Raw genomic sequence first — 23,298 nt, forward strand, 5'->3', positions numbered from 1 at the left:
AAGACTTTGTGGAAGGCTGGGTTTCGTGGTAAAAGACTAATTTATTTGAGGGAGGAAATGTCAGGACAGCCTAGCATTCAGTGCATGGCATGATAATTGCTGGCTGTTTTCTGACAACTTTAAAGTGAAAATTGTCATCAAAGCGCACAGAAGAAAGGGCTCAAAATACTGTGGTTTGTCCTTATCCAACTGAGCCAAGAATAATGGATTGACATCTCTCAAACCAGGACTCCAAATGAATCCTTCCTCTTGAAAGCTCCTTCTGCCAGACCTCTTGTAGCAGCACCCGGAAGTCTAACTAACACAGTCACTCCTCCCTCAGTTTATCCCCGTGTTTCATGGAGTTCATCCTCCACTTCTGGGTGACACTAGTGTATATCAAGCCATATAGAAAAAACTTAGTAAATGCCTATCTAAAGCTTCATATAAATCTATAGTGACTCATATTTCAATATATATTATATATATGTATATTATATATTACACTAAAAATTAACAGAGGTGAAGGATTATAGATTCACCCTCCAAAATCTTCAAATTCTTCATATTTTAGAAAGAAAGAAAGAAAGAAGAAAAGAAAGAAAGAGAGAAAGAAAGAAAGGAAGAAAGACAAAAGTCAATGGTGTCTAAGTTCATTTCAGAGTTGCTTACCTGGCTGCTTCAATTTGATCTTCAACTTCCAATGTTCCCAGTCTTCTGTTGATTGCATGCATGATCTTATCTCCTTGGTAACCACTTCCTCTGCCGTCAAAGCTAGCTACTATGATGTTTTCTGTGCTTGCAAGGTAAGTGGCCCAGTTGAGTCTGAAGGCAGCATCTGCTTTTTGACTACAGGGACCTGCATATCTGTGAAAAGTTCTACCTTTAAATAAAGAATGCTAGCATTTTTCTCCTACAGACCAGGTACTTGCATCTTTCTCAGTCATGAAAGTGAAAATCATAGTAGGCACTGAATTATCAAGAATAGGTTCATTTCTAGAAGAATTTTAATCTAGCAACAAGGCAGCTCTGACAAGGATCACATTCAAAGACCTTCTATGTCTGTATGATCTGGCTGAAATGCAGACAAACCACACACCTTTAATCTCTCTAGCTGAAATACAAGCATACCCTTAGTACACATGTTTAGTCCTACAATGAAAGTAAGGGTAGTTTGTAGAAAGAAGTAGCAATGTTTGAAAATGGTCTCTAATTGAGGGGCAGACAAAATGATCAATCAGATAGCAATCAGACAGTATATACCCAACGCACAGGAAAACAGAAGAAAGAGGCAACTCAAGTGAGCAGCAGAGAGGGGAGGAAGGGTTGTAGAAAGGGGGAGGGGGAGGAGAGAGGGAGGGGGAGAGGGAAGGGGAAGGGTAGGGGAGAGGAAGAGGTGGAAGACAGGGAGGGGGACGGGAAAGGGAGGGGGAGGGAAGAGGGAAGAAGGGGGAGGGGAGAAGGGGGATGGCAGGGGAGAGAGAGAAGTTGTACTGGGACAATTTTACAGAGATGGGTTTCAGGTGAAGACAGAACAAGCCAGAAAATAAAAAGGAGCCAGAAGATTAGAACAAATTGCCGGAGTTAGTTTGAGGTCAAGCAGAGCAATTTGGTGAGGAGAAAAGCCAAATTGAATCAGTCAGCCTGGAGAGGAGTTTAGGCCAGAACACCTATGTTGAACCAGTCAGTCAGAGTTCAGAAAGAACTAGATATGGTAAGCTTATTCAACAGTAAGTCTCTGAGATGACAATTACATCAGGTGAATAAAAGCATCATTTACATTCTTTAAATTTAGCAACATGACCATTATGGTTCTGGTTTCTTTTAAGTACATCTCTAAGATTTGTATTTGGACACTATTGTCAAACACATTCTACATTTTAAGTACTGTGCAATCTTAGAAATAGAAAACATACTGGCAATAGGGGAAATTATCTTACAAAAATAACAATGATGACTAGTGCAGTTTTCTATCCCAGTCTATACATTTATTTCCTAGGTTGGGGTCTCTTTAAGGACTCTGACCAGAGCATCACATGATTTTCATTTTCCCAAGGCTCTTACATAGTTCTGCTCACTCTGAGACTCTATACCATGGAAGAAAGGGCCGTAGTATAAACAAATGCTAGTCCTTAAAACTTCAAGGACAAAGAAATATAAACTTGAAATCGGAAATAAGTCTATTCTTCATCAGTGCAAGAATTTTAACGTTGTTGTATTTGCAACCTTTACAGCCTAAGATCTACCACACATATAGCCCTATGTACAACTTTTATCAAATCCCCTATGTGCCCTATAGCTCATTGCTTCTAGACTTCTGGGTACATACATCTCTTCTTGAATAATAGTTCCCTCCCAACTCATCTCTTTTCCTATTCACTTGCTCTTGCAAACCCACAATGAACGAGTAAGTCCTCCACAAATGCCTTTACAGGGTCTTGCCTTTTCTCTAGAGATGGAAATTTAAAAAAACTTTCATTTAAGCAAAATAACACTGTTTTCACTTAAAACTAGATGTTGTAGCATTCTAAATGTATACAGGCAAACATATTCGTGCACTCATATATGAGTAATTTTTTTTTTTGGAAGGTGAAATTCCTTGGCCCTGTCCATTACAGAAAACTTGGAAGAGTAAAAATGCCCTTCTCTTGCTTGTCAGCAAGAAAGGATGGAGATAAGAACCAGAGAAGGCCAGTGGGACTCCCTTAAGCTCCAGGGAAGCAAAGCAAAGCATATGATTATGACAGAGAGACGTGTCTATTTCATTTATTAAGCTAGGAGAAAACAGAGGTGGGACTTGTAGGTACAAGGTTGGAGGGGGAATAGTAATCAATGATGTAGGAAGGAAGAGAAGTACTGGCTCTGTGCGCATTAATCTGTACACCACCCCCAGAAGTGCGGCAGTTGACTGACAAATTACTCTCTCTTGAATACTTACACATCTAATAGTAGAGGATATTTCTTGGATTTATCAAAATGAGGAGGCAAGATCATTTGATACCAAAATCCTAAACAAGCAGAAAGATTAATCAGTGAGTTAAAAAATAGTTATTAGTGAGACTCCATTCCTTATTTCTCAGTAATTTCTCAGATTTCACCAATTTGCTACGTTAGGTAGAAAATGAGAAGAATCAGCCAAGGATGACATTTTAAAGATATAAAACCCAGCTGTTTTGTTCACAAGTGCTAGTTACTATGGTGGGAAAACAATGAAACTGCTTCTTATACAGCCGTGAAATCCATGGATGCCTTCTAAAATACAAGTGCATTTTAGGATTCCTAATGTTTTGTTTTTATGCTTCTGTTCTTTGGCACCCAATCTTCTTATCTAGCTTGTTTATGTTCTAAATTTTCCTCCCAAATGTTTTCCTCTTCTCGAATTTCCTTGAAGCTGTTTAGAATTTGCAGTCGGCCATAACTCTCTTTTAAAATCTGGATTTAATAGCGATTTTATAATTCCCATTGCCATCCCAGACCACAAAGCAGTCTTGTTTTCAGCCCAGTCTTTCACAGAATGAAATCAGCTCCTGTGGAATAAACTGCTTTCACATTCTGTGGGTTCTTCCTTGGGTTCATTTAAATTCTTGTGCTTGATTTAACATCAGTTTAATAAAAAAAAAAAATTATCTCAAAATAATGAGTCAGTCTTCTTTGCTCTCAGAAGAGACCAAAGTCTAATAAATCTAAATGAAAATTCCACATACTCAGAAAGATATAAACTATAGACTCAAAAAACCAAAACCAAAAGCAAAAACAAAAACAAAAAGCAAGCAAAACAAAACCAACCCCCTGATCTCTAGAGCTGTCTCTTATGTTTACTTTCCCTTCTACTTCTTGGTTGATTTTCATAGTAATTTTGGTTAAAGAGGAAAAAAAGATTCGGTAGTCAAATATTTATACAGATGGGCTTATCTTACTTGTGTTTCCTAATTGTTTTGTACTTTTTATTCAATGTGTAAGTAAGAAAAAAATAATTTTCTATTATAATTTTAATCAAATATTAAACTATTAGCCAGACTGATTGACATTTTTAATGCATGCACCCATCACGATTCAATATCTTTTCTGGCCAGCACTAGTTGATTAGAAGGGATTTTAACTCCATCATTTTGTAAATGTGCAGTTTTTCTGTGAGGATGGGGTCTTTCAGGTCCCAAGGTCTCACTTCCTCAGGCCATGTCCCAACCCCCTTTCCTGTAGTGAGAACAACTAGAGTCTAATGAGTGTCCCCCCATGTAGGTCCCCTCCAACTGTCTCCTTTGAACCATGTGCCCTCCCCAGCCCTAAAACCTAAGGACTTCCACTGTGTGCCCGCTGAAATAGAATGGCGGCTCCATATGTACTGCAGAACTCCACACCAGACTGTCAAAATGAGCTCTTTACATTCAAGATGTCTCAGGGACAGGGAGCAGTGGCACCCCTGCTGGGTCAGAAGGTGTTTGTTAGCAGGACCCTGGTGACACACGCACATTCCCTTTGAGCATCGTGCTAAGTTATTCTGCCCAAGTGGGCCCTGCTTTCCAGGGCCTTTACTACCCTTTTACATTGACAGGACTTGAATATTTTATTCATTTCCTTTTAAAAAGTATTTTATTTTTAATAGCTTAGGGTATGTGTGTATGTATCTTTGTGTGTGGGTTTGTGCAAGTAAGAGCAGATGCCCTGGGAATCCAGATGAGGGTGTTGGAATTCTTGGCCCTGGAGTTACACAGCTTGTAAACCCTGGGGTATGGGTGCCGGGAAATGAACTCAGGTCTGCTGCAGGAGCTGTATCAGCTCCCAAGAGTTGAGTTATCTCTTCAGCTCCATATTTCCCATTATACTAAATTAAAAACCAAAACTCATCAATCCTGAGGTATATCTTCCTTTCCCATAAGTTATTATTCTTGAGTGGAAAAAGAAACTGAAGAGAAACAAGCATTTCCAACTCATATAAACTTATTGTTCTTAGAGGTGCCTGAGAGCCATCCATGCTTACCACACGCCCCACCTGAGCTCATTAGGAAATAACAACCCCCTCCCCTCCCCCAAAAGGCCTGAGGTTTAAACATTTTAGAAACAATCTTAACATTTTAACATGATCATCTTAGGTATTTTCTAACTCTATAATTCAACGATAAAATATACCAGGTGTGATTTATCTTAGCCATTATGTTTTTATAATTAATGCTTATTGGTAGAACAGAATTGCTAGCTTGATGAACTGACCTATCTATAGTACATTTTCCACAAACACTCTTGACAAAATGCATGTTATGTAGAGTCCTGTTTTAAGACACACACACACACACACACACACACACACACACACACATAGCAAAAGTAGTAGTAGTAATAAAATATTTCAAGGAAAAAATAACCTTTTAAATTAGATTCATAAAACACAAAGCACATGTATTCTCAGACCAAACTGTCACATTATTTGTATTTTATTCTTGTTTCCACAAAAAACACTATTCCAAAAGACCTGTAACTTACTTGTTCCATTCAAAACAATGAAGTCCAATTTTTTTGAAGGCATTTGGACATCCTGCAGCATTTTATCCAAAGCAGAATTGTCTTCCAAGACTCGTAGCTCTAAACAGATATATGAAACAGGTATAATTCATAACAGTACAAAGAGACTAAGTCACATGATACAACAGTGAGCAAGCGTGCACTGAGGCTGCTGGGCCATTCCCACTTCAGGTAGTAAGGCTATGTCCAACTCCTGGGTAAGACACTAACGCCAAGGGAAAAAAATCCCATGCAGGTGCTATTTACATGTGAGCTTTCCTACAAGCTGGTGGAGGGAGAAGTATGACAAAATACCTTTATGATCCGTGCTGCGATGTAGAGTGTAAAGGGGAAGCCCAGGGCCTGTGAATGGAACCAGTGAAAGATAGGTTTTAGATAAGGATAGGATGCATGTGTGAGCTTTCAAAGATACCAGCAATTACTGTCTGACATAACACAAAGCAGCTACTGCAGGAGATAAGAAGCTTAGCTCTCTCCTTACCCCTACTTTTTTTCTTACAAATAACGGTAATTAAGTGAAGGATGCTTTCCTACAAAGGCACAGGGCTCCGGTAAAGGGGGGTAGGAAATGGACCTCCGCACAGCTGGACATCCTGGGAAGGCTACCCTATGCCCAGTTTCCTCCTCGGCGAGCTGAAATTACAGCTCATACCTCCCCATTCTCTGTAACCACACATTAACCTTACTACCTCTGAGGCCGTGTGCTCCTTGGAGGGTGAGTGGGCAGAGCTCTGGAACCAGCTCCACCTGATGGAGGCAAGTCTGCTCATGGGCCCCCACTCAGGAGAGTCTGGGAGCCAGGAGACACATCTGCAGTGCCTAACTTGGATAAGCAGTTTCTTTCTGGCATGGAAATGTGTTTTTCTCACCAGCCCATATCTTCACTATTTATCCCAACTGTGGTAGCTGTGGAGTGGAAGGTAATGTATAGCAAAACTATCTTGTGATCTATTTAATTTTGATGCATTTAAAGGATATATTTAATTCCTATATTTGCTTGAAAAGCCACAGTGAAGGCATTGCTAGACCTGTGCTTGAATCCTGGCTAACGTGCTGGATAGGTTAGATCAGTGTGTCTACGTGCCAATATCTTGTCATATAAACTGGGGATAGTATGTACTTTAGGGAGTTTTATTAAGGTTTAAATAAGATCACAAATATTAAGCTTTTAGAGCAGCAGCACATAGTATAAAAGCACATACCCAAGAAATGGTGGCAACATTTAGCCACCCTAAAGAACACTAAAGAAATGCACCAGAGGGAACGAGATGCATCGGGGAGAGAACAGGATCAGTAATTTGAAGCGGCCTTTTCCATTGGCTATGCTTTTTTAGAATGTCTAGATTCTTTTTCTCAGTGTAAGAAGCAGCCTGGTACAGCATTAGAAAAGAGGACTCAGAGAAGCCACTTAGAGTACTTTGGTCTTACTGTATGACTTGAATATGCTGTTGTGTCTTCCCTTGCCCAGGCTTCTAGACTTGGAATAAAAATTAACAGTCACAATATCAACAGAAGACAGGACAGTGAGGATTCTGGGTGATAGCCAACACTCACATTGCCTTTTTAATTTAAGGGCAAATGCATAACATAATTATTTAAAACCTAGAACACGTGGGTGTCTAAGAGTGAACTCAGAGGGAAAAAAGTAAGGGGTCCACCTCATGCATCACAAGGGTAGAGAAGGACTCGGGTGTCTCTGAGGGCTCCTACGTTGCCAAAGGAAAGACAGATGAGCAGAGATAAAGACGGATGAGCAAAGAAGAAAAAGTAAGTTCCTGGAGGCAACCCTCAGGCTCTCCTGTTCCTCGGGAATGTGGGGACAGAAGCTTTCACAAGCTAGACAATAACTCTTTCTCGCATCAATGCAAACTTACCCCAACATGCCAGCTGATAGTATTGTGCCTCTTTACTAAATGACACCGCGTAATACTGACATCTTTCTGGACTCAGGTCACAACTAAGGCACTTCACATTTGTGTGGTCAGTAAGTTGAATTCTGTAAAGCCAACAGTGGGGATTAATTACTTCATCAAAAAGTATGTGAGAAGAAGAAACTGACTAATGTCACGCTCTGGTCTCAGGGCTCAGACCACCATAGCAACAACCCTCCAGGGGCTCTCTTCACCATAAAATGCATGTATTCATTTATGATAACCTCAGTCTCCCATAGTTAGGGAATGCCAGGAAACACCTACTAAAGTCATCGCTTTGGTTGTATATGAACAAAAAGTGAAGTAATATAAGTACTTATAGCAATTCCAGTATAATATTAAGACAAGACAAGACAGACAGACAGGCAGACAGGCAGGCAGGCAGGCAGACAGACTGGGACAAGGAATAATCTGTCAGTGAAAACCCCTGATATCAACATCCCAGCCATGCTCTTACTTATAAAGATTTCTTCCTCCTGGCATTTCTTTATATTCATTACTAATATAGTATCTGAGAAGAAAACAAAAACAATATATATTAAATATGTTTTACAAAAACATTAAATATCCCCTGATCTCCAGGCACAGGCACACAGGAACACACATCTGCACTTCATGAGTGTATGCCCTCTGTCCGCACTTGCGGCCTTGCCCCTCCATCCCACCCAGGAGCTGTCTCCCTCCACCATCTCTGCCCAGAACACTTTCTTTGGGCAGCCTGAAATGTATGAATCCAGGGAGTTCTTCCTGAATTAAAATGTTAAGTAAAACACACAAGACAGAGCTTTTATAAGAAAAACTATGCCTGGACAGCTAGCTGGAAATTGAGAACCCCACCCCCACCCCAAGTACCAATCCTGATTTCTGTCTTTTCTGTTTTATTACATAAGCTGCATGGCTGTAGGGGCTGTATATTCCAGAAAGTGGCAGAGCTCCTTCTGTAAAGTCTTCAGAACCTACTCTGGGCATTGGCAAAATTCCTCTGTGATGAGGCCAATGAAGGAAGAGCCCAAGATCCTAATGGAAAGAAAAATGCCTTTTGCTGACAGCTCATGTATGCTGTTAGTAGGCGCTTCAAGCAAAGCTTTCCATATTCCAAAGAGCAAGGCCGAGCCATCAGCAGATAAAATTGCCTTTCTCAGTCTTTCAGAGGGCCCATGTCAGTCTGAAGTTAACAGAAGGCAGAATGCCCCTGCAGCAGCCCAGGACATTCACGAGAGATTGCAGCCCTCCCCCCGCCCCCAGTGCAAAGCAGGTAAGACCAAGAGGTAGAACCGTTTGGTGGCATGGTGTCAAATCTGCTGAGCGTATGTGAAAATCATTAAGGCTTCCGTATGTTAAAAAAGAAAAAAAGGATTGAACATATTCCAAATCAACGACTCTTTGTGGGAGATTTTCCTGAGCTTCTGTGAGAGGGCGTGAGTATAACACACGGGTTTATAGCCTACTTACTTACTGGTTATTAGAATATACTCACAGATAATCGCTGGTCAGAGCTTCAATACCAATGACTTCCCAGGCTCCTTTTGTAATAAATGTACAATCCTGGTCGGGGTTTTAAATATGAGATATATTATACTCTCCTAGCGAAGTTAAGTAGAGGATTTAATCATTTATATCAGGAAGTCAAATAAACTTGAGATTGCTTTTTAGGGCATCAATGCCCTATTCCACTTCATCCCATATACCACTGAAGAAGTTGAATTAGTCAGTCTATTTATGCACACTGCTCAATATCATGAAATTATTTTTATTTCAGTTAGGGAAGGAGGTCAGCTTGGGATCTGCTGCATAAGCACACTCACTTTCTTATCTTTCTGGAAGTGGCAGATGTGTTTGTACCCGTCTTTGTCGCTGATGATCTTATAGAAGCTGCTTCCATCAGAGGTGAAGTGGGGTTCTGCAGGCCTAAACTAGACATTGACAGAGCAAAGAAATGTCACCGTGCCAGTCTTACCCCAGGGTTAACCCCAGATTCTGGAAGCTCTCTCCAATCCCTGCATCCTTTGAATGTCAGGTGAAACAAAGGGCCTCAAAATGAACATCTTCCTAAGTAGAAGATATGGAGCACAGAACAAACTCACAGGCTACTTTGGTGTGGATAGACAGGAGAATGCACACAATGATGACCACAGCAGATACTAAACACACAGAAATGTTTCCATTGTCCTGGAACGTATCTTGCAAGGATAATGGAGACTCCCAACCATATGGCATGCAACCTAAACACTGTCTCTGCTGGAAGGAACTTCCTTGATATCGCAAGTGCACTTTCCAGAAGGCATCTAATTATCTAACTGGTTCAGGTTGGAAGTGGAAATTTTCATTCCCATTTTTTTTTTTTAACACAATTCGGTTTGAAAGTCAGGCTTAGTCTTTAACCACTCCTGGACTAGATGCCATCAGGAATCTCTGCCATAGATTTCCCGTGGGAGCACTCATACAGTTAGTTTTTTCCTAAGTCTTTTCATTTTGCTAAAGACGATCAACAATTTACAAAAACAATTGCATGGAAATGAAGAACAAAAATTTATTCTTTTTTTAAAAGTTCAGTAGAAGATAGCTCTCAAAAAGTCGTATTTAAACAGAAGAGGAGGGTCTCTTTCCAGCCTTGGAAGGACCATGTTACGTTTTAATTTCTATTTCCTGGTTATGTTGCAAGCAGGTAGGGGATGGTCTTTTAAAATTGTTGGTTCACTTCACCCTGAGTGTTTCCTCTCTCATCCATTCCCGTCTGGGGAAGGAAGGGAAATGCTTGCCTCTTCTATTTAGTGATTCAAAGTGAATTCATTTATGAAGCAAGCTGAGGCGTGCAGTACACTTTGTGTTCTCATTACAGAGTTCTCAAGCACATTCCCCTCTCTAGACCCATGTTCACAGCCTTATCTTTTTAATACATTTCCCTGTTTCCCCTGGATGGAGTTGTGCCTAGTAGAAATGTGTGAAAAGTGGCATCTGTCTGGTTAAATACAGAGAGGAAAAAACATATTTTTTTCAGAGAGTCGTGAGGAAGTGTAGCATGTCTCTTGCCATGGAGGAAACCACTTTTCTTGTTGGCAAACCTCTCTCCTCTGCCCAATCAGTGTCTGGAAAAAAAGGACATGGGAATGTTGTGGTAGCTCCCAGCCCAGCAGAGAGGGATGGTTGCCTTCCTGGACTGAAGCCTCACCTCTCTCACAGAGGAGATGTGAAATGGTTACAGTCTTTGCTTCACTTAGTTACTCTTTTTAAAAAACTACGTGTCGCATCGTTTAGTTTTCATCTTCCCGTGTAAGGTGTCATGGTGGTTGGAGTCCCTCCTCCCAACCCCGCGTTTTCTTCCACAGTCTCAGCCTTGAGTCTGGGGCACTGTGCATGTACGTGTCAGGTGGTGGTGAGCAGAGCTGCGAGTCTCTGAGGGTCACCTTCTTTCCCAGACAAAGCACAAGCTCAGAGTGCCTAGCAATGTGTGGTTTCCTCCAGAGAGGTGTGCAATGGACATTGTTGGATTAGTTCTGTTCCTGATGGCTGCCATCCAGGCCGAACTGAAAGCCTTTTTCTACCCCCAACGTGTAGAACTCAAACAACAGGTCAAACAAGTATGTTCTGCATCCTGGCAGCCTTTCAGCTCACTGGAAGCTCCAGTTGCCTGGAGAACACACTTTGCTTGTCAGTTCTGCTCATGACTTTGGTATTTGACTTGTCCCTTCCACTTCTTGGGTATACAGCTAATACCGAGACATGGGCTGACTCACGTTTCTATCAGTAACAACAGAGTGCCTTCGTATAAGGCAGCTATACATTAACTGGCTCTGAGTAGCCGTCAGGATGTATATGAGGTCTATAACTGAGAACACTTACTCTTCCGACCCAGCCCGTGGTACTCATTTCAACGTACTGCTGCTCCTGAGGAGAAAAGCACAGTGCAGTGTTTCAAAGAGAAGATGGTGAAACCCTTTTATGCTCTTTCTTTGATGTCCCAGTGTATCTCAAACTGACAATATGGCCAAAAGCCTTCAACTTCTGATCCTGTGCCAGCTGCCCAAGCCCTAGGGTTAAGGGTTACATGGGTCCACCACCACACTCAGGTTTACGTAGTGTTGGAAACAGATCCAAGGCTTTCTGGCATTCTAAGCCAATAACCCAGCAACTGAGCTACATCTCTAGCCCCACACAATGCACTGCAAATGAAATTACACATATGACAAAAGATATGAAAACAATCTCTCATCCTATAAATCTGTTTATGTTAATATTTCTCACATGATTGCATTTGATCACTTATCTCTGTCGCTTAGTGCTGGCCTGAAGCTCCAGCTGGCCTTTTAAATCTGATATGAACGGAACTCGAGGCTGCTCTTTGCATTCCTGTAGACCAGGCGCCTATTCTTGGATCTTAGTGAGAAGATTCCTTCTCTTCTCACTCTCTTCTCATGGAACCGCCCTCCCCTTAGCCCCTTTCTTCAGCCTACTGCCCTTTCCTACAGACACTCCCATCATTCGCGTCTTCGGGATGTTCCTAGTGGGCTGCTGCCATGGTCTTCTAATTGGATGTTCAGTTATCATTTATTCTTCTGGGTCATTATCCTCCCTGCTCAGCCCCTAGCTGATCACATTTGGCAACAGACAACTCTATTCCCATTAAACTCTTCATTTTAGAATCCTGAAAGGGCTTTTCATCCTTTACAAGATAAATTCAAACACTTCAGCATGGCCCCTGAGCCCAAATCTAAATCGCTGGCCTCATTTCCTATCTAGTTCCTCTCTTCCAGCTTAGGTGGTAAGCACATTCAGTCCCTCTGTGCTCTAAGCTGTTCACTATGGATGTCCTCACACAATCCTCAGCTTACAGGGAACTTTATCTCTTATCTGTTCACATAGGACATCTTATCCTAGATGGATCTCTATCTTCCTGCAAGCCTCACTCCAGTAGAGGATCTGTCATTACCCTCTGTATCTATCTTAAACCCTCCCACGGCGCAATATCCTGATATTGTGATGAGTCAGTCAGCAGAAAGCAAAGAGCTTTGGGTTTCGTGGTTCAGGTGTGTCCAATGACATAGGCACTTTTTAACCTCATTAAGCCTCAAGCTTCACAGTACCTGTCACATTGTAAATGTTCAAGGCAGAGAAAGTGTTACGGAATATCTTTAAAATTGCACTCCCTACCAGAAAAAAAAAAAACAAAACAAAAAACAAAACATTTTTTGGAAAATGCAGGCTGTTTAGTCAATTTAAAAAACAATCCCATAGCTTAGCAACGAGGTGGGGACATTTTAAGTAATGTAATGTTTCTTGCATAAACAAATGAGTGTGTCAAGATATGGAGCATCACTCAAATTTTCTGCCCTCTGCCCGTTTAGGATACTAGCAGGTAGGTGTGTGTAATGCAGGGTTCATGACCGGAAAGAAAAAGGAGGCACAGAGTGGTCATGACCTATATGTGTTAGACTTCAGCTTCAGTCTGTCCTGTGGCTGCTGGCTTTCAAGGCAGTTTGCTGAAATCCTCAGCCTCAAAGGAGTTCAAAGTATCCTGTCTGGGACCTCAGCAGCTCACAACTGGATCATCACTCCATTTCCCTCAGCACTGCCTCCCTCTCAGACTGATGGTTCTGTGTTTAGGTTCTAAGTCGAGTTTCTGCTTAGAAATTGTTACAGTCTAGTAATAGATCTGTGCCTTCCTGGAATTTGTTTTGTTACCCACATGCTTAGCTAGATATTTTCCACCTTTTATATTTCACCTGTTAAAATAACCTACATTTTGCTTGCAACCTCTAGTCCTCATCCTGATTTTGAGCTCCGACATCAACGTCTGTCGTCTGGGTTTTTAGCCACTCCTTTCCCCCCTCCCAAATGATGATATCCACATCTACCACACCATAACTAGTGTGCCAAAAAGAAATGGAAGCTCCCTCAGATATCAAGTATCCGACAGCAAGACTGACCTCTTGCTTCCTGATATGGATTCAGGAAGAAAAGAAACTAAAACGTTTACTGATCCCAACCTCCACTCACGAGGATGACGAAGATCCCTCATGTCACATGCTGTTTGAACAGCAGAGCATCCCAGTGAAATCTTACCGATGGACAGTTCCATATTCCGTTGGCCTTATCATAGTCACAGATAGCCATCACGGAATAGTTCTGAATCCTCCGGAGCCACTGCAATGAAATTCTTTCTTCCGTAACCCACACCACATCACATAAATAGTGATCCCTGGAGATAAGAAGAAGGGAAGGGTTTTAGAAATTGTGTGGTTGAGAAGGTGGCACAGTGGATATAGTGCTTGTCTTGCAAGTGTAAAGATTAAAATTCTGACCCCCACAGTCCAAGTAAAAGCCAGGCAACTATGGTGGCCACCTATAATCCCAGCACTTAAGAGGCAGAGACACGGGATCCCTCCGTCAATCTTGTAGTTAAACTAGCCTGAATCGGCAAGCTCAGGGTTTAGTCAGAAACACTGCTCAATAAATAAGAGTAAAGAACAATCTATAAAGAGGCGCCACGTCAACTTCAAGTCTCTATAAGCATGAGCACACATAAGCCCACACACATGCTAGTATACACACACACACACACACACACACACACTCACACATATATAAAAAATATGAGTTTTTTCAGACCTCGTTGCAAATGAACATTTTACTTGATCGAAAAGAATCTAGTCTGCTGTGGTTTGATTTATGGCCCCATAGACTGCTTGGTCCAGAGGGAGTGGCACTCTTAGGTGTGTTGGAGGAAGTGTGTCACTGTGGGGATGGGCTTTGAGGTCTCCTATGCTCACGTTTGACCTGAGTGGTACACAGTTGGTTCTTCTATTGCCTTCCGATCAGATCAAGATGTTCCACGTGTGCCTGTGTGCGGCCATGCTTGCCAACATGGTGATAACGGACTAAACCTCTGTCTGAACTGTAAGCCAAACCCTATTTAATGTCTTTCTTTATAAGAGTTGTTGTAGTCAGGGTGTCTTGGTCATGCTGTTTCTTCAAGGCAATAAAACCCTAAGACATAGGCTAATAAGAAGTAGAACTTTACATTATTAGGAGAACCATTTAATCACACAACACTTTCTCTCCCCTCTAGCTTAAAATACAATTTAATTTCTGGAAGAAGTTAAAGCCTATCTAACAGAAAAGGCAGCAGACACATCCTAAAGTGGCTTAACTCATGTGACTGAAACCACATGTTTAGGACAGTGAAGTCCCTATCCTGACCCCTGGTACCAGGGAGTCAAGGCTGAACCTTACCAACTCTTCTCTGCTGCCTGAGAGTAATTTAGCAATTTTCTAGTAATTTAACACACTCCCCCTGTCAGTGTGTTTCCTACAAAGCTGTTGAAGCTATATCAGTGTCCCTAGCATCCAGGAGCTAATCAGGGTGCAGTGTCTGAGAATGCCTCTCCACCTCCTGGGGAGGAGCCAGGGACCTTAACCTAGGCCAGCTCTTCTGCATGCGCCCAAAGCAGGGGAGTCAAGTGAGTAGGAGGAGACTGAACTCTTAAGGATGAGTAATATATAACTTTGCAAATAACTGGGAAGAATCAAAAATAAGGTACAGAAAAATGAAGTTTTTCAAAATTAATATTCTACACCAAAGATTAAGAAATGTTTAGTGAAGACCCAGATAGTAATTTTTTCAGTTTTTGTGGTCTACATGTTGTCTGTCACATTGCTACAGTATAGAAGCAACTAGAGAGAATGCTATGAGTGACTATGTTTCAATATAAAGGTTCAATCGCAATGCCATACATTTCTTTTTTTTTTAAATTTTTTTATGGTTCTTGTCCCTTTCATAATGTAAATCCACGTATATCTGTGAATGATATGAAAATGAATGCTAGCCAGGATGGATTTGAATCATGGATTCTTCTCTGTTAGCCCTGGTTCTACTCCACTCATTCTTGCCCATTTAGATTCAGTAAACAAACATAACTACCAACACAACTCCTCCTTGAAGGCTGAAGCAGGCAGGCTGTTGGAAGTTCAAAGCCAGCCAAGGCCACGAAAAAAGACCATGTCTCAAAAATGGGAAAGGAAACCCTATGGAGAATCTGATGATATTTGTAAACCCATTTGTTAGGGAGAGAAAGCTTCTTTACTTATAGACACATGCTGGCACCCAGAAACACTCTTCCTCTTTTAAAAAGTGTTCTGGTTGCAGAAAGGCAAGTGAGAGCAAGAGAACTCTTTCAAGTCCCATGTTACCTATGGTAGGTAGCTTTATCTATGAAAGCGGTAGGCCTGGCCTTCCACACTATAAAGCCACTTCTGCCATTTGAAAACACTCAGTAATGGAATGTGGGAGAGCAGCCAGGAAACTCATGTGCATTGGTCACTTTATGTGACCTGGCCACCTTCCCTGTCCATTTCTAGATAAAGGTTAATGAACCTGGGTCTGATACGTTAGTCACTGTCAGTGGCTCAGAATGGACTCTGTACTCCGAGAGGGCTCAGTGGAGGCCTTTCACCAAGGTAGCAGTTTAAAACATTTTTATAAATATACTTCCTTCTAATCACAGCCCTGAGCCAACATCATGCCAAGGTGACACTCAGAATCATGAAAAAGATGTAAACAGATGTTGGCTTACCTGAACTCTGGACTCAACAGTTTAAGCCCCCACTGTAAAACAAAAGAACATGCTACCAGCAGAATTACCAACTACCAGGATAACACGCTGACTGAGGAGGGAGCCAATTCCTGAACAAACTTTCTCTCTTGCAGTGAGTGAGCAGGAAATGCTGGGGCCTCCCCCACCTACAGCCAAGTCTCCTTCTGAACCTGGGTCTCTTGTCCTAGGTTGGGCAGAGAAACCCAACAAAGGCTTCAAAGTTTTGGAAATGCATCAGTCACTAGGAGAATCTGGTTGGTTTTCATGTCAAAGCAGTGAATTTCTGGACTTATAAGAGTTTATACCCATGTGATCTTGACTCTGTGCAAGAAACTGACTACTTTCCATACGACTCATGACCACTCTGTAAGACAGGTACAACTGTGGTTCCTGTCTTGCAGATGAGGAAACATAAGTGTAGAGATATTAAGTAACTTTCCCAGGATCAACCAATCAGAAACCACTAGAGCCAGAATTCAAATCAGGCAGATGGCTTCAGATTCCCCTGTCTATATTTGTGCCTCCTGTAAATATTTTCCTATCCCACTGGGAAGTCCTACTAGCACATTTGACTCTTATGGTTCCTAGAGTGTACAACTCCTTCCTCAATGAAATCTATTTATTCCTTGAGAGTTATGTATAAGCTAAATATTATGAAAAAAAAAAAAGTCATCTGGCTACACTTGTAGGACATCCTGCTGTGGCAAATCTTGCAAAGTGACTTCTTGTCCTTGCAAAGAGGAAGCATTTTATAAAAGGCTTTTAGGTGACATCGCTGCCTCTAATTTGTGTAAATGTTTCAACGGTAGATCAATGATGTTATGCTTTGCTAACTAGAAGGAATGATGGAGGGGAAAATGCTACCCAGAGCCCCTGCAGACTGGGACTGATTAATTCAGTGAGTCACCAGAGGAAGCAGGCGTACTTCCAGTGCCGGCCTTGGGCTCCATGCCACCCTTTGCTCTGATAGGGATGCCAACCCTCCTGGGTCCTCTGACAGATTGTTGAGAAGAGGGATGGGTGGGGTGGGATGCAGGAGGATTAAGGGAAACAGCATTGTGTAGCACACAAGCCCTCATCAGTCTGCTTTCTTACAGGCATCACCTGTATGCTGGCAGGGCAATGGAACACCAGTTTACCTCTCTTGCCTGGCAATATCAGGCTTTGATGAGCCTAGTGTGTAGACCAAGGGTCATCTGGTGTTCAGAGAGATAGAGGGAGTCTTTATCTACTATGTCCCTTAAGGTCGGGGAGAACAAGGACAGGGCAAATCATCAGCTGGGTGTGATGGGCCCCTCAGGCTGTTCACCGGACACTGTGCCACACACGTACAGAAACACATGGAAAGCCCAACTTTCTTATCCACCGATCCATTCACCTACCAGCCCCTCTAGTTCACCACCAGGCTTCTTATCTATTCACTTATTCTACAATATCAGACACTCTGCTGGGCACCAGTTACTATTATAAAATTGACCCCTCTCTGACAGATCTTGTCTTGCTTCAGTTGGCCCTGGAAACACAACTATAAAGGGAAAGTCAGAAATTTCACAACATCTGCATTGTATACTATTTCCTCTCAAACATTTTGAGCTCTCGGATTCCCATTTGGAGTAATCAGTACGTACCAGCGGCTCCAATAACCTAATCAGCATCAAGCCTAAATCTCTGAGGGTAGTAGAGAGGCTCATCCTGTTCGTGTTCTAATTCCTAACAGGGGCGCAGACCAGACTCAGCCACTAACAGGACTCCACTTGCTGGAAGCTCTACAGAAGGAACAGACTAGCAGAAACAGAGTGTGCAGAGCCAGGAAGAGTCGTGCTGAACTTGCTGGTAGTCTACTCAAGGATCTAGTAACTAGGGGAAGCACAAGGCAGTGAGACACCAAGTGTGCCTTGTCAAGACTGCCTTGGTCCTGCGGGGTCTTTTACTAAAAGCATGAAAGTGTTGTCTCATCAAGTGAGAGAATATTTTTCCCCAGGTGGACCTAGCGTCTCATTGTAGAAAAGCTACAATCTCACCAATACTAACAGAGATCACAGCTATATCTTAGATTCTCCCCCAGAACGATTCCCTGTTGCATTTCCTAAGACAGGCATCTTATTGGTGATATGTTCTACACAGAATAGAGCTAGCCAATAAGGCAGCCCTCACCCCACACCTTTAGCTTAAGGAAGTATGTAAGAGCAAAGAAGTAAGGTGACTAATTTGAGCTGAGTAAACACTAAGTCCTTAAGACTTGGCTAACTCTTCTGAGTGCAGCACTTTCCCACCGTGCTTTGAATGCTGTTTTCTCCACAGGGAAGACTAATTTGCATCATTGGTGAATGAGAAACCAAGGGCAGATCACTAACTAGCCCAGGCCACAGAAACTGCTCGACATTAATTCTAACTAGTTGCTCAGTACCTGTAGCTCCTCTCAACACTTCTAACCCTGCCCCCGTCCCAAACTTATGTAGCTTGGGTTGGGGTGGGGGGCTCGAGGGGTGAAGAACTGAGCTTTGCTTTGCTTTCCTCAGCTTCTAGGCCATGAGATCTCTTGGTTCTCAGTTCTTGTCCTATTGGTCCTCAACTCCTCTCTTGGTCCATTTGCTCTCTCTCATCCTCTCTTCTCTTCCTCACTCACTCCCCTTTTCTCTCTTCTTTCATGGCTGTTTTAGTCGGCTGGCAATGTTCAGACTGTTTCTCTCTGTTCTAGACCTCTCCTGATGCCTCTAGGCTGTTTCCTCTTCCTCAAGTCAATGTAATCCTTCTCTGAGTCAATGTCCTCATTTTCTTTCAGTAAGCAAAGGTGTCTGTCCTTATCCCTATTTCTATGTTAACTTGCTGTGTGATTTAAGCAAATTGTTCTCGATCTGTGATTCCCCAGCTCATGCTTAGTGGAGTTCTGACAGTTCTAGGGACCGCTCTGGGTCCTCTCTACTTTTTTTCCAGGAACCCCAGAGAAGGAGTTGGGGCAAGACTGAAGCTTGCCCAACACACTCAGCAATCTTCTATCTCTTCTTCCAGAATTGTGCCACCGGATTATGTTTTGAGGTCTACAGTAGTTCTAGTTGGGACTGTTTCTGGGGCTGTGCTTCTCCACAGACAGGCATTGGCTACAGTTTGAGAAGTCCCAGCGGATACACCCAGGCTTTCCATGGGCAGCCTTTCCCATGCCCCGTGAGTTCCACCTAACTGCTTTCCTTTCCTCTTCCCTGCTCCAAGCCACCAGTTCCCACCCGTTCGGTACACATTCTGCAGGAAGCTTTCCTTGATCCCTCCGGCCATAGAATGCCTATAATGCCTGCCAACTTGGAATGCCGCCAACTTGATGTGGTCATTTCATTCTCCTAGCTGTTTATATGAAAGTTTGGTATCTCTTCCCTGATTAGAGATGCCACACCTCCTTTTAACACACCTTGAATTTATAAATTGTGGTTTTTAAATCACTGTTGACTTAAGAGGTTTCTGGGTTGAAACAACAGACTTTAGAACCTTTGGGTATAGTTTTATATCTCGGGGTGGGGACTTCATGGACAAATTGATGGATTTAAATTTCTTACTGATAAGATTCCTTGCCTGAATAAATGTATTAATACAATTATTTCTAACCAAGCTAGTGGATTTCAGCATAGTACACACTTTGCACCAAGCTTGATGGGGTCAGTTGAGAACAGCATACTTCACTATTACTCTGATGCCATCTCTGGGTCTCTGAGGGCACCAGCTGTAATCACAGAGAAAGACTCTCATAGTCCCCCCCCCACTTCTATCCAGAGAGCCTGACTGAACAGGCCCTCCCAAGGTTAAGGTCTTTTTCTTAACCTTTGGACCTCATTCTCTTATCTGCACAAAAGACATGTCCTAATACCTGTTGGGAAGAGAACTACTTAAGGTAACTTAAGTAGTAAGAGAGATCATGTGTTAAAGCCCATGTCTGGCATACAGTGAATGCTCAGCACATGGTAGCTGCTACTTAAAACAAACCAGCAAAAATAATAGAGTGAAATAAAGAGCTATATAGAAAATTACACATGCTCTGACTTTTAGAGGAAAAATTACTTTGGTCTTACAGTGCTTGCAAAGCAGGATTTCAACCCTCTGAGATTATTTAGACAAGTGACTTTAGAGTTAATCAACTATTGGGGTGCCCAAATGTGACTCACAATTTCTCTGGATTTGTGGGGAAGAATTATAGCTCATCCACTATGAGAGTATTCAGTCCTTTTTAAAAATCGTTTTTAAACCACTGTTGAGGTCTAAAGCAAGTCCCAGATTTGGGAATTGTTTCCCAAGAGGCACCCAGGAGCTTTACAATAAAAACGTGTTGGCTACAGACTAACTGGTCATAGCAGGGCCCACCAACTGTGGTAGATACATTATGCTGTAGACAGCACATTGCCATGCCCAGAGAATCCTGCATGGTCCTCAGCCTGCAGAACCATTGATCTCCCTCACTGGATTCCGTTTCTCCCTGTGGTGCCTCTAAAATTCCAGAACATACCTTCTATAGAACTCTGGATTTCCCCTGCCTGTAGTGGTCCTACGGAGTATCCCACGTCTCCGTGGGACTCTAGCCTTGTGGGTTCTCACTGGAACCCCCTCCCTAGCTACCTTCACCTTTGTCCTGTGGTCTTATTCACATTTATTACCACCTGGAATTTTAGACTGATATTTGTTTGTTCATCTGGTTATTGTCTGTTTCCTCCAGTGATGCCTGGCTGCTCTGTTCACTGTGCATGCCCATCATAAGAACTACCAATGAGAAGTCCCCCAACAAAAGAATGAATCAATGATACAAGATGAGGCTATGATTGATGTTGCCATCTGTGTGTGCAATGCTTTACCCAGCGAGCGGGAAGCAGTCTACAATCAGGCACTCAGGTGGAGCGTCTTACCATGTTGCCACAGATGCAGGAGCAGTGATTTGGATGTGAGCCGGACTAGTGGCTGAGCTGAGAGAGTCTATATTTACAATAAAGAACTTTACAGTTGGATTCACAGCTCCTGCCTAGGGGGAAAAAAAGCACAGAATTGATAATGATTAAAAAAAAAAAAGCCTCATCATTACATAAATTTAAACTGCATTAAAATATCTGAATTATGGCTATAGAATTATAACAATAGGACACTATCAAACAATTTAATAGAAATAAAACGAACATAAAGAAAATCCTTTATGTGCTCAGGTAAAAAATATATTCATGTGTGCGTACATGTGTTCCTGTGTGTGTTTATAAAACATGAAGGTCCAAACTCATATTTAAATCATGCGTGTTTGCTTGCTCATAATCTGTGTGCTTTGTGCCAGTGGGGTGTTAGCATTCTGTATAAACTCCACCCCCACAGATACCTGGCAGCAGCCAGGTATGCTCCTCCCCACAGTTACCTGGCAATGGCCAGGTAGGCCTGGCCCTATAAAAGGGGTTGCTTGCCCCCCTCCTCTCTCTCTTACTCCTGCTTCTCTCCCTTGCCTCTTGCCCCTTTGTTTCCCCCTCTCTCCCCATTCCCTTCCCCTCTCTCTCCACGTGGTCATGGCCTCCCCCTACTATTCTACTCTCTCCTTCTCTCTGCCTTTCTCTGCCTCTGCTACCCTCTTAACTCCCCTCCCCATGCCCTAAATAAACTCTATTCTATACTATACTTGCATGTGTCTGGTCCCTCAGGGGGACGAGGTGCCTCATGGGCCCGCCGAGGCATCCCCTTCCCCCATACCCTGCCAGAACATATTCTTATAGCTCTTTCTCTTTTTATGATCCCAACATGGGGGACAAATGTCTTTTTTAAAAAAGCAACTCTATCATTTGCCAATATATTCTGATTCTACAGGACAAAAGTTTTTGGTGGCTTCACTGTGAATATCACTTGTATAGCATCAAAGGCTTGGTCCACCAGGAAAATAAGCCTGAGGCCAGAGCCAGTTGTGCTTATGAAGCGGGCATTAAGCCCAGGCTAACCATGTTGGGGCTCAACACTCAATATTACAACAGAAGTCTCTAAACCCTTTAAAGATGTACACACGATCTTCTATTGACAGATTAGTTAGAAATAATATGATTTTTAGAGACTGTTTTATGGAGATTTTTCCCCCTCAGTTTCACTCATCAAAAAATAACATTCTCTGAAAACACATCTCCATATTTAATTTAGGATCTTTTTTCCTTTTAACTTCCTCTCCCTTCCTAAAATGGCAGATCTTCATAAGGCAAATTAAGTGAGTTGGTAAAAATAAAAACTCCCTTTTTTTCCAAATCATTTACGGCAGAAATACGTTGTTAGCTTTTCCTGTAGACGACTACGATGCTGTGGCCGTTTTTTGTTATGGTGCTGAAGAATTCCTGGCTCCCTTCTAAAGCCCTCTCCTGGCTTATACTGCTTGACAAAGATCCTTGATTTTAATACACACAGCGTGGATAGCAGGGAACAATCTTGAAACCCAGGATGCGACACGACTATCTCAAATGTAGGACGTGCAAAACTCACGTCAGTGCCAAACCTGTAACAGAGCCACTGAAACTCGTCATGCACTGTATCCTGTTAATTAGTAATACAATCTGATATATAACCAGGCTTTTCAACTTCAATTCGGGCTCATTCCAACTTCTACAAATGAGATGAGCTCCTGATTCAATTACAGCCTCCCTTTCCTTTCATTCAAGCATTTCCTACCCCGCCCTACCTCTTTCAAAATCATTTTCACCATCTTTTTCTGCTTGTCATTTCTTAGAGTTTTTGGAGAAATTACAAAACCTTAAATCACACTCTTTCCTGGGATAATAAAAATACTTTAAAATTGCCCAGATGCTGTTGACTTCAGCAAGAGAAATCACAGAAAGCTGTTGAAGAGAGACTGACAATATTTTCATTAGCAGGAAGGGATTAAATGCAACCACTCTCTCCCCCCATCAAATCGCAGAACCATGATGTGAGCGGGAGCACAGACCTTTGGGTATGGAATCCACACTGTCTTGGGGTACTGCAATGACTCATCAGAATAAAAGGAGTATTCAATGAGTGGCACTCCTGTGTCGTTAAACTGGGCATAAGCTAGAAAAGTGCTGTTTGGAGACCACCACAGTGCAGAGTAGGCACCAAAGATTTCCTCTGAAAAGACATAAATTGTTCTGTTACAAGAAAGCTGATAAATTGGCATTGGCATTCAAAATATTGTTCTCATTAGCTTTAGTAATTATAGTAGAGTTCAACTAATGAACCGTTTCACATTTGCTGGGATTCCAAAATTGAAGTAATACAAATGAATAAAAATAAAACCTTCAAGGATATATCTAGATTGTAAA

General features: G+C 42.2%; 1 protein-coding gene across 2 annotated transcripts in view; it reads right to left on the reverse strand.

The window, feature by feature from the left end:
- Dpp4 (dipeptidyl peptidase 4) overlaps nucleotides 1-23,298 on the reverse strand; it is an 81,411-nt gene that overhangs the window by 21,120 nt on the left and 36,993 nt on the right. For both annotated transcript variants that reach the window (XM_031370423.1, XM_031370422.1), the window contains 12 exons: nucleotides 22,944-23,104; nucleotides 20,899-21,011; nucleotides 13,488-13,623; nucleotides 11,268-11,312; nucleotides 9,233-9,340; nucleotides 8,905-8,972; nucleotides 7,885-7,938; nucleotides 7,371-7,492; nucleotides 5,791-5,838; nucleotides 5,458-5,556; nucleotides 2,918-2,987; nucleotides 652-846 (listed from right to left, as the gene is read on the reverse strand). In XM_031370423.1, coding sequence (XP_031226283.1) covers nucleotides 652-846; nucleotides 2,918-2,987; nucleotides 5,458-5,556; nucleotides 5,791-5,838; nucleotides 7,371-7,492; nucleotides 7,885-7,938; nucleotides 8,905-8,972; nucleotides 9,233-9,340; nucleotides 11,268-11,312; nucleotides 13,488-13,623; nucleotides 20,899-21,011; nucleotides 22,944-23,104 — 1,219 coding nt within the window. The remainder of the gene's footprint in view (nucleotides 1-651; nucleotides 847-2,917; nucleotides 2,988-5,457; nucleotides 5,557-5,790; nucleotides 5,839-7,370; nucleotides 7,493-7,884; nucleotides 7,939-8,904; nucleotides 8,973-9,232; nucleotides 9,341-11,267; nucleotides 11,313-13,487; nucleotides 13,624-20,898; nucleotides 21,012-22,943; nucleotides 23,105-23,298) is intronic.

Source organism: Mastomys coucha, unplaced genomic scaffold (assembly GCF_008632895.1).
Source record: "Mastomys coucha isolate ucsf_1 unplaced genomic scaffold, UCSF_Mcou_1 pScaffold15, whole genome shotgun sequence".
NCBI lineage: Eukaryota > Metazoa > Chordata > Mammalia > Rodentia > Muridae > Mastomys > Mastomys coucha.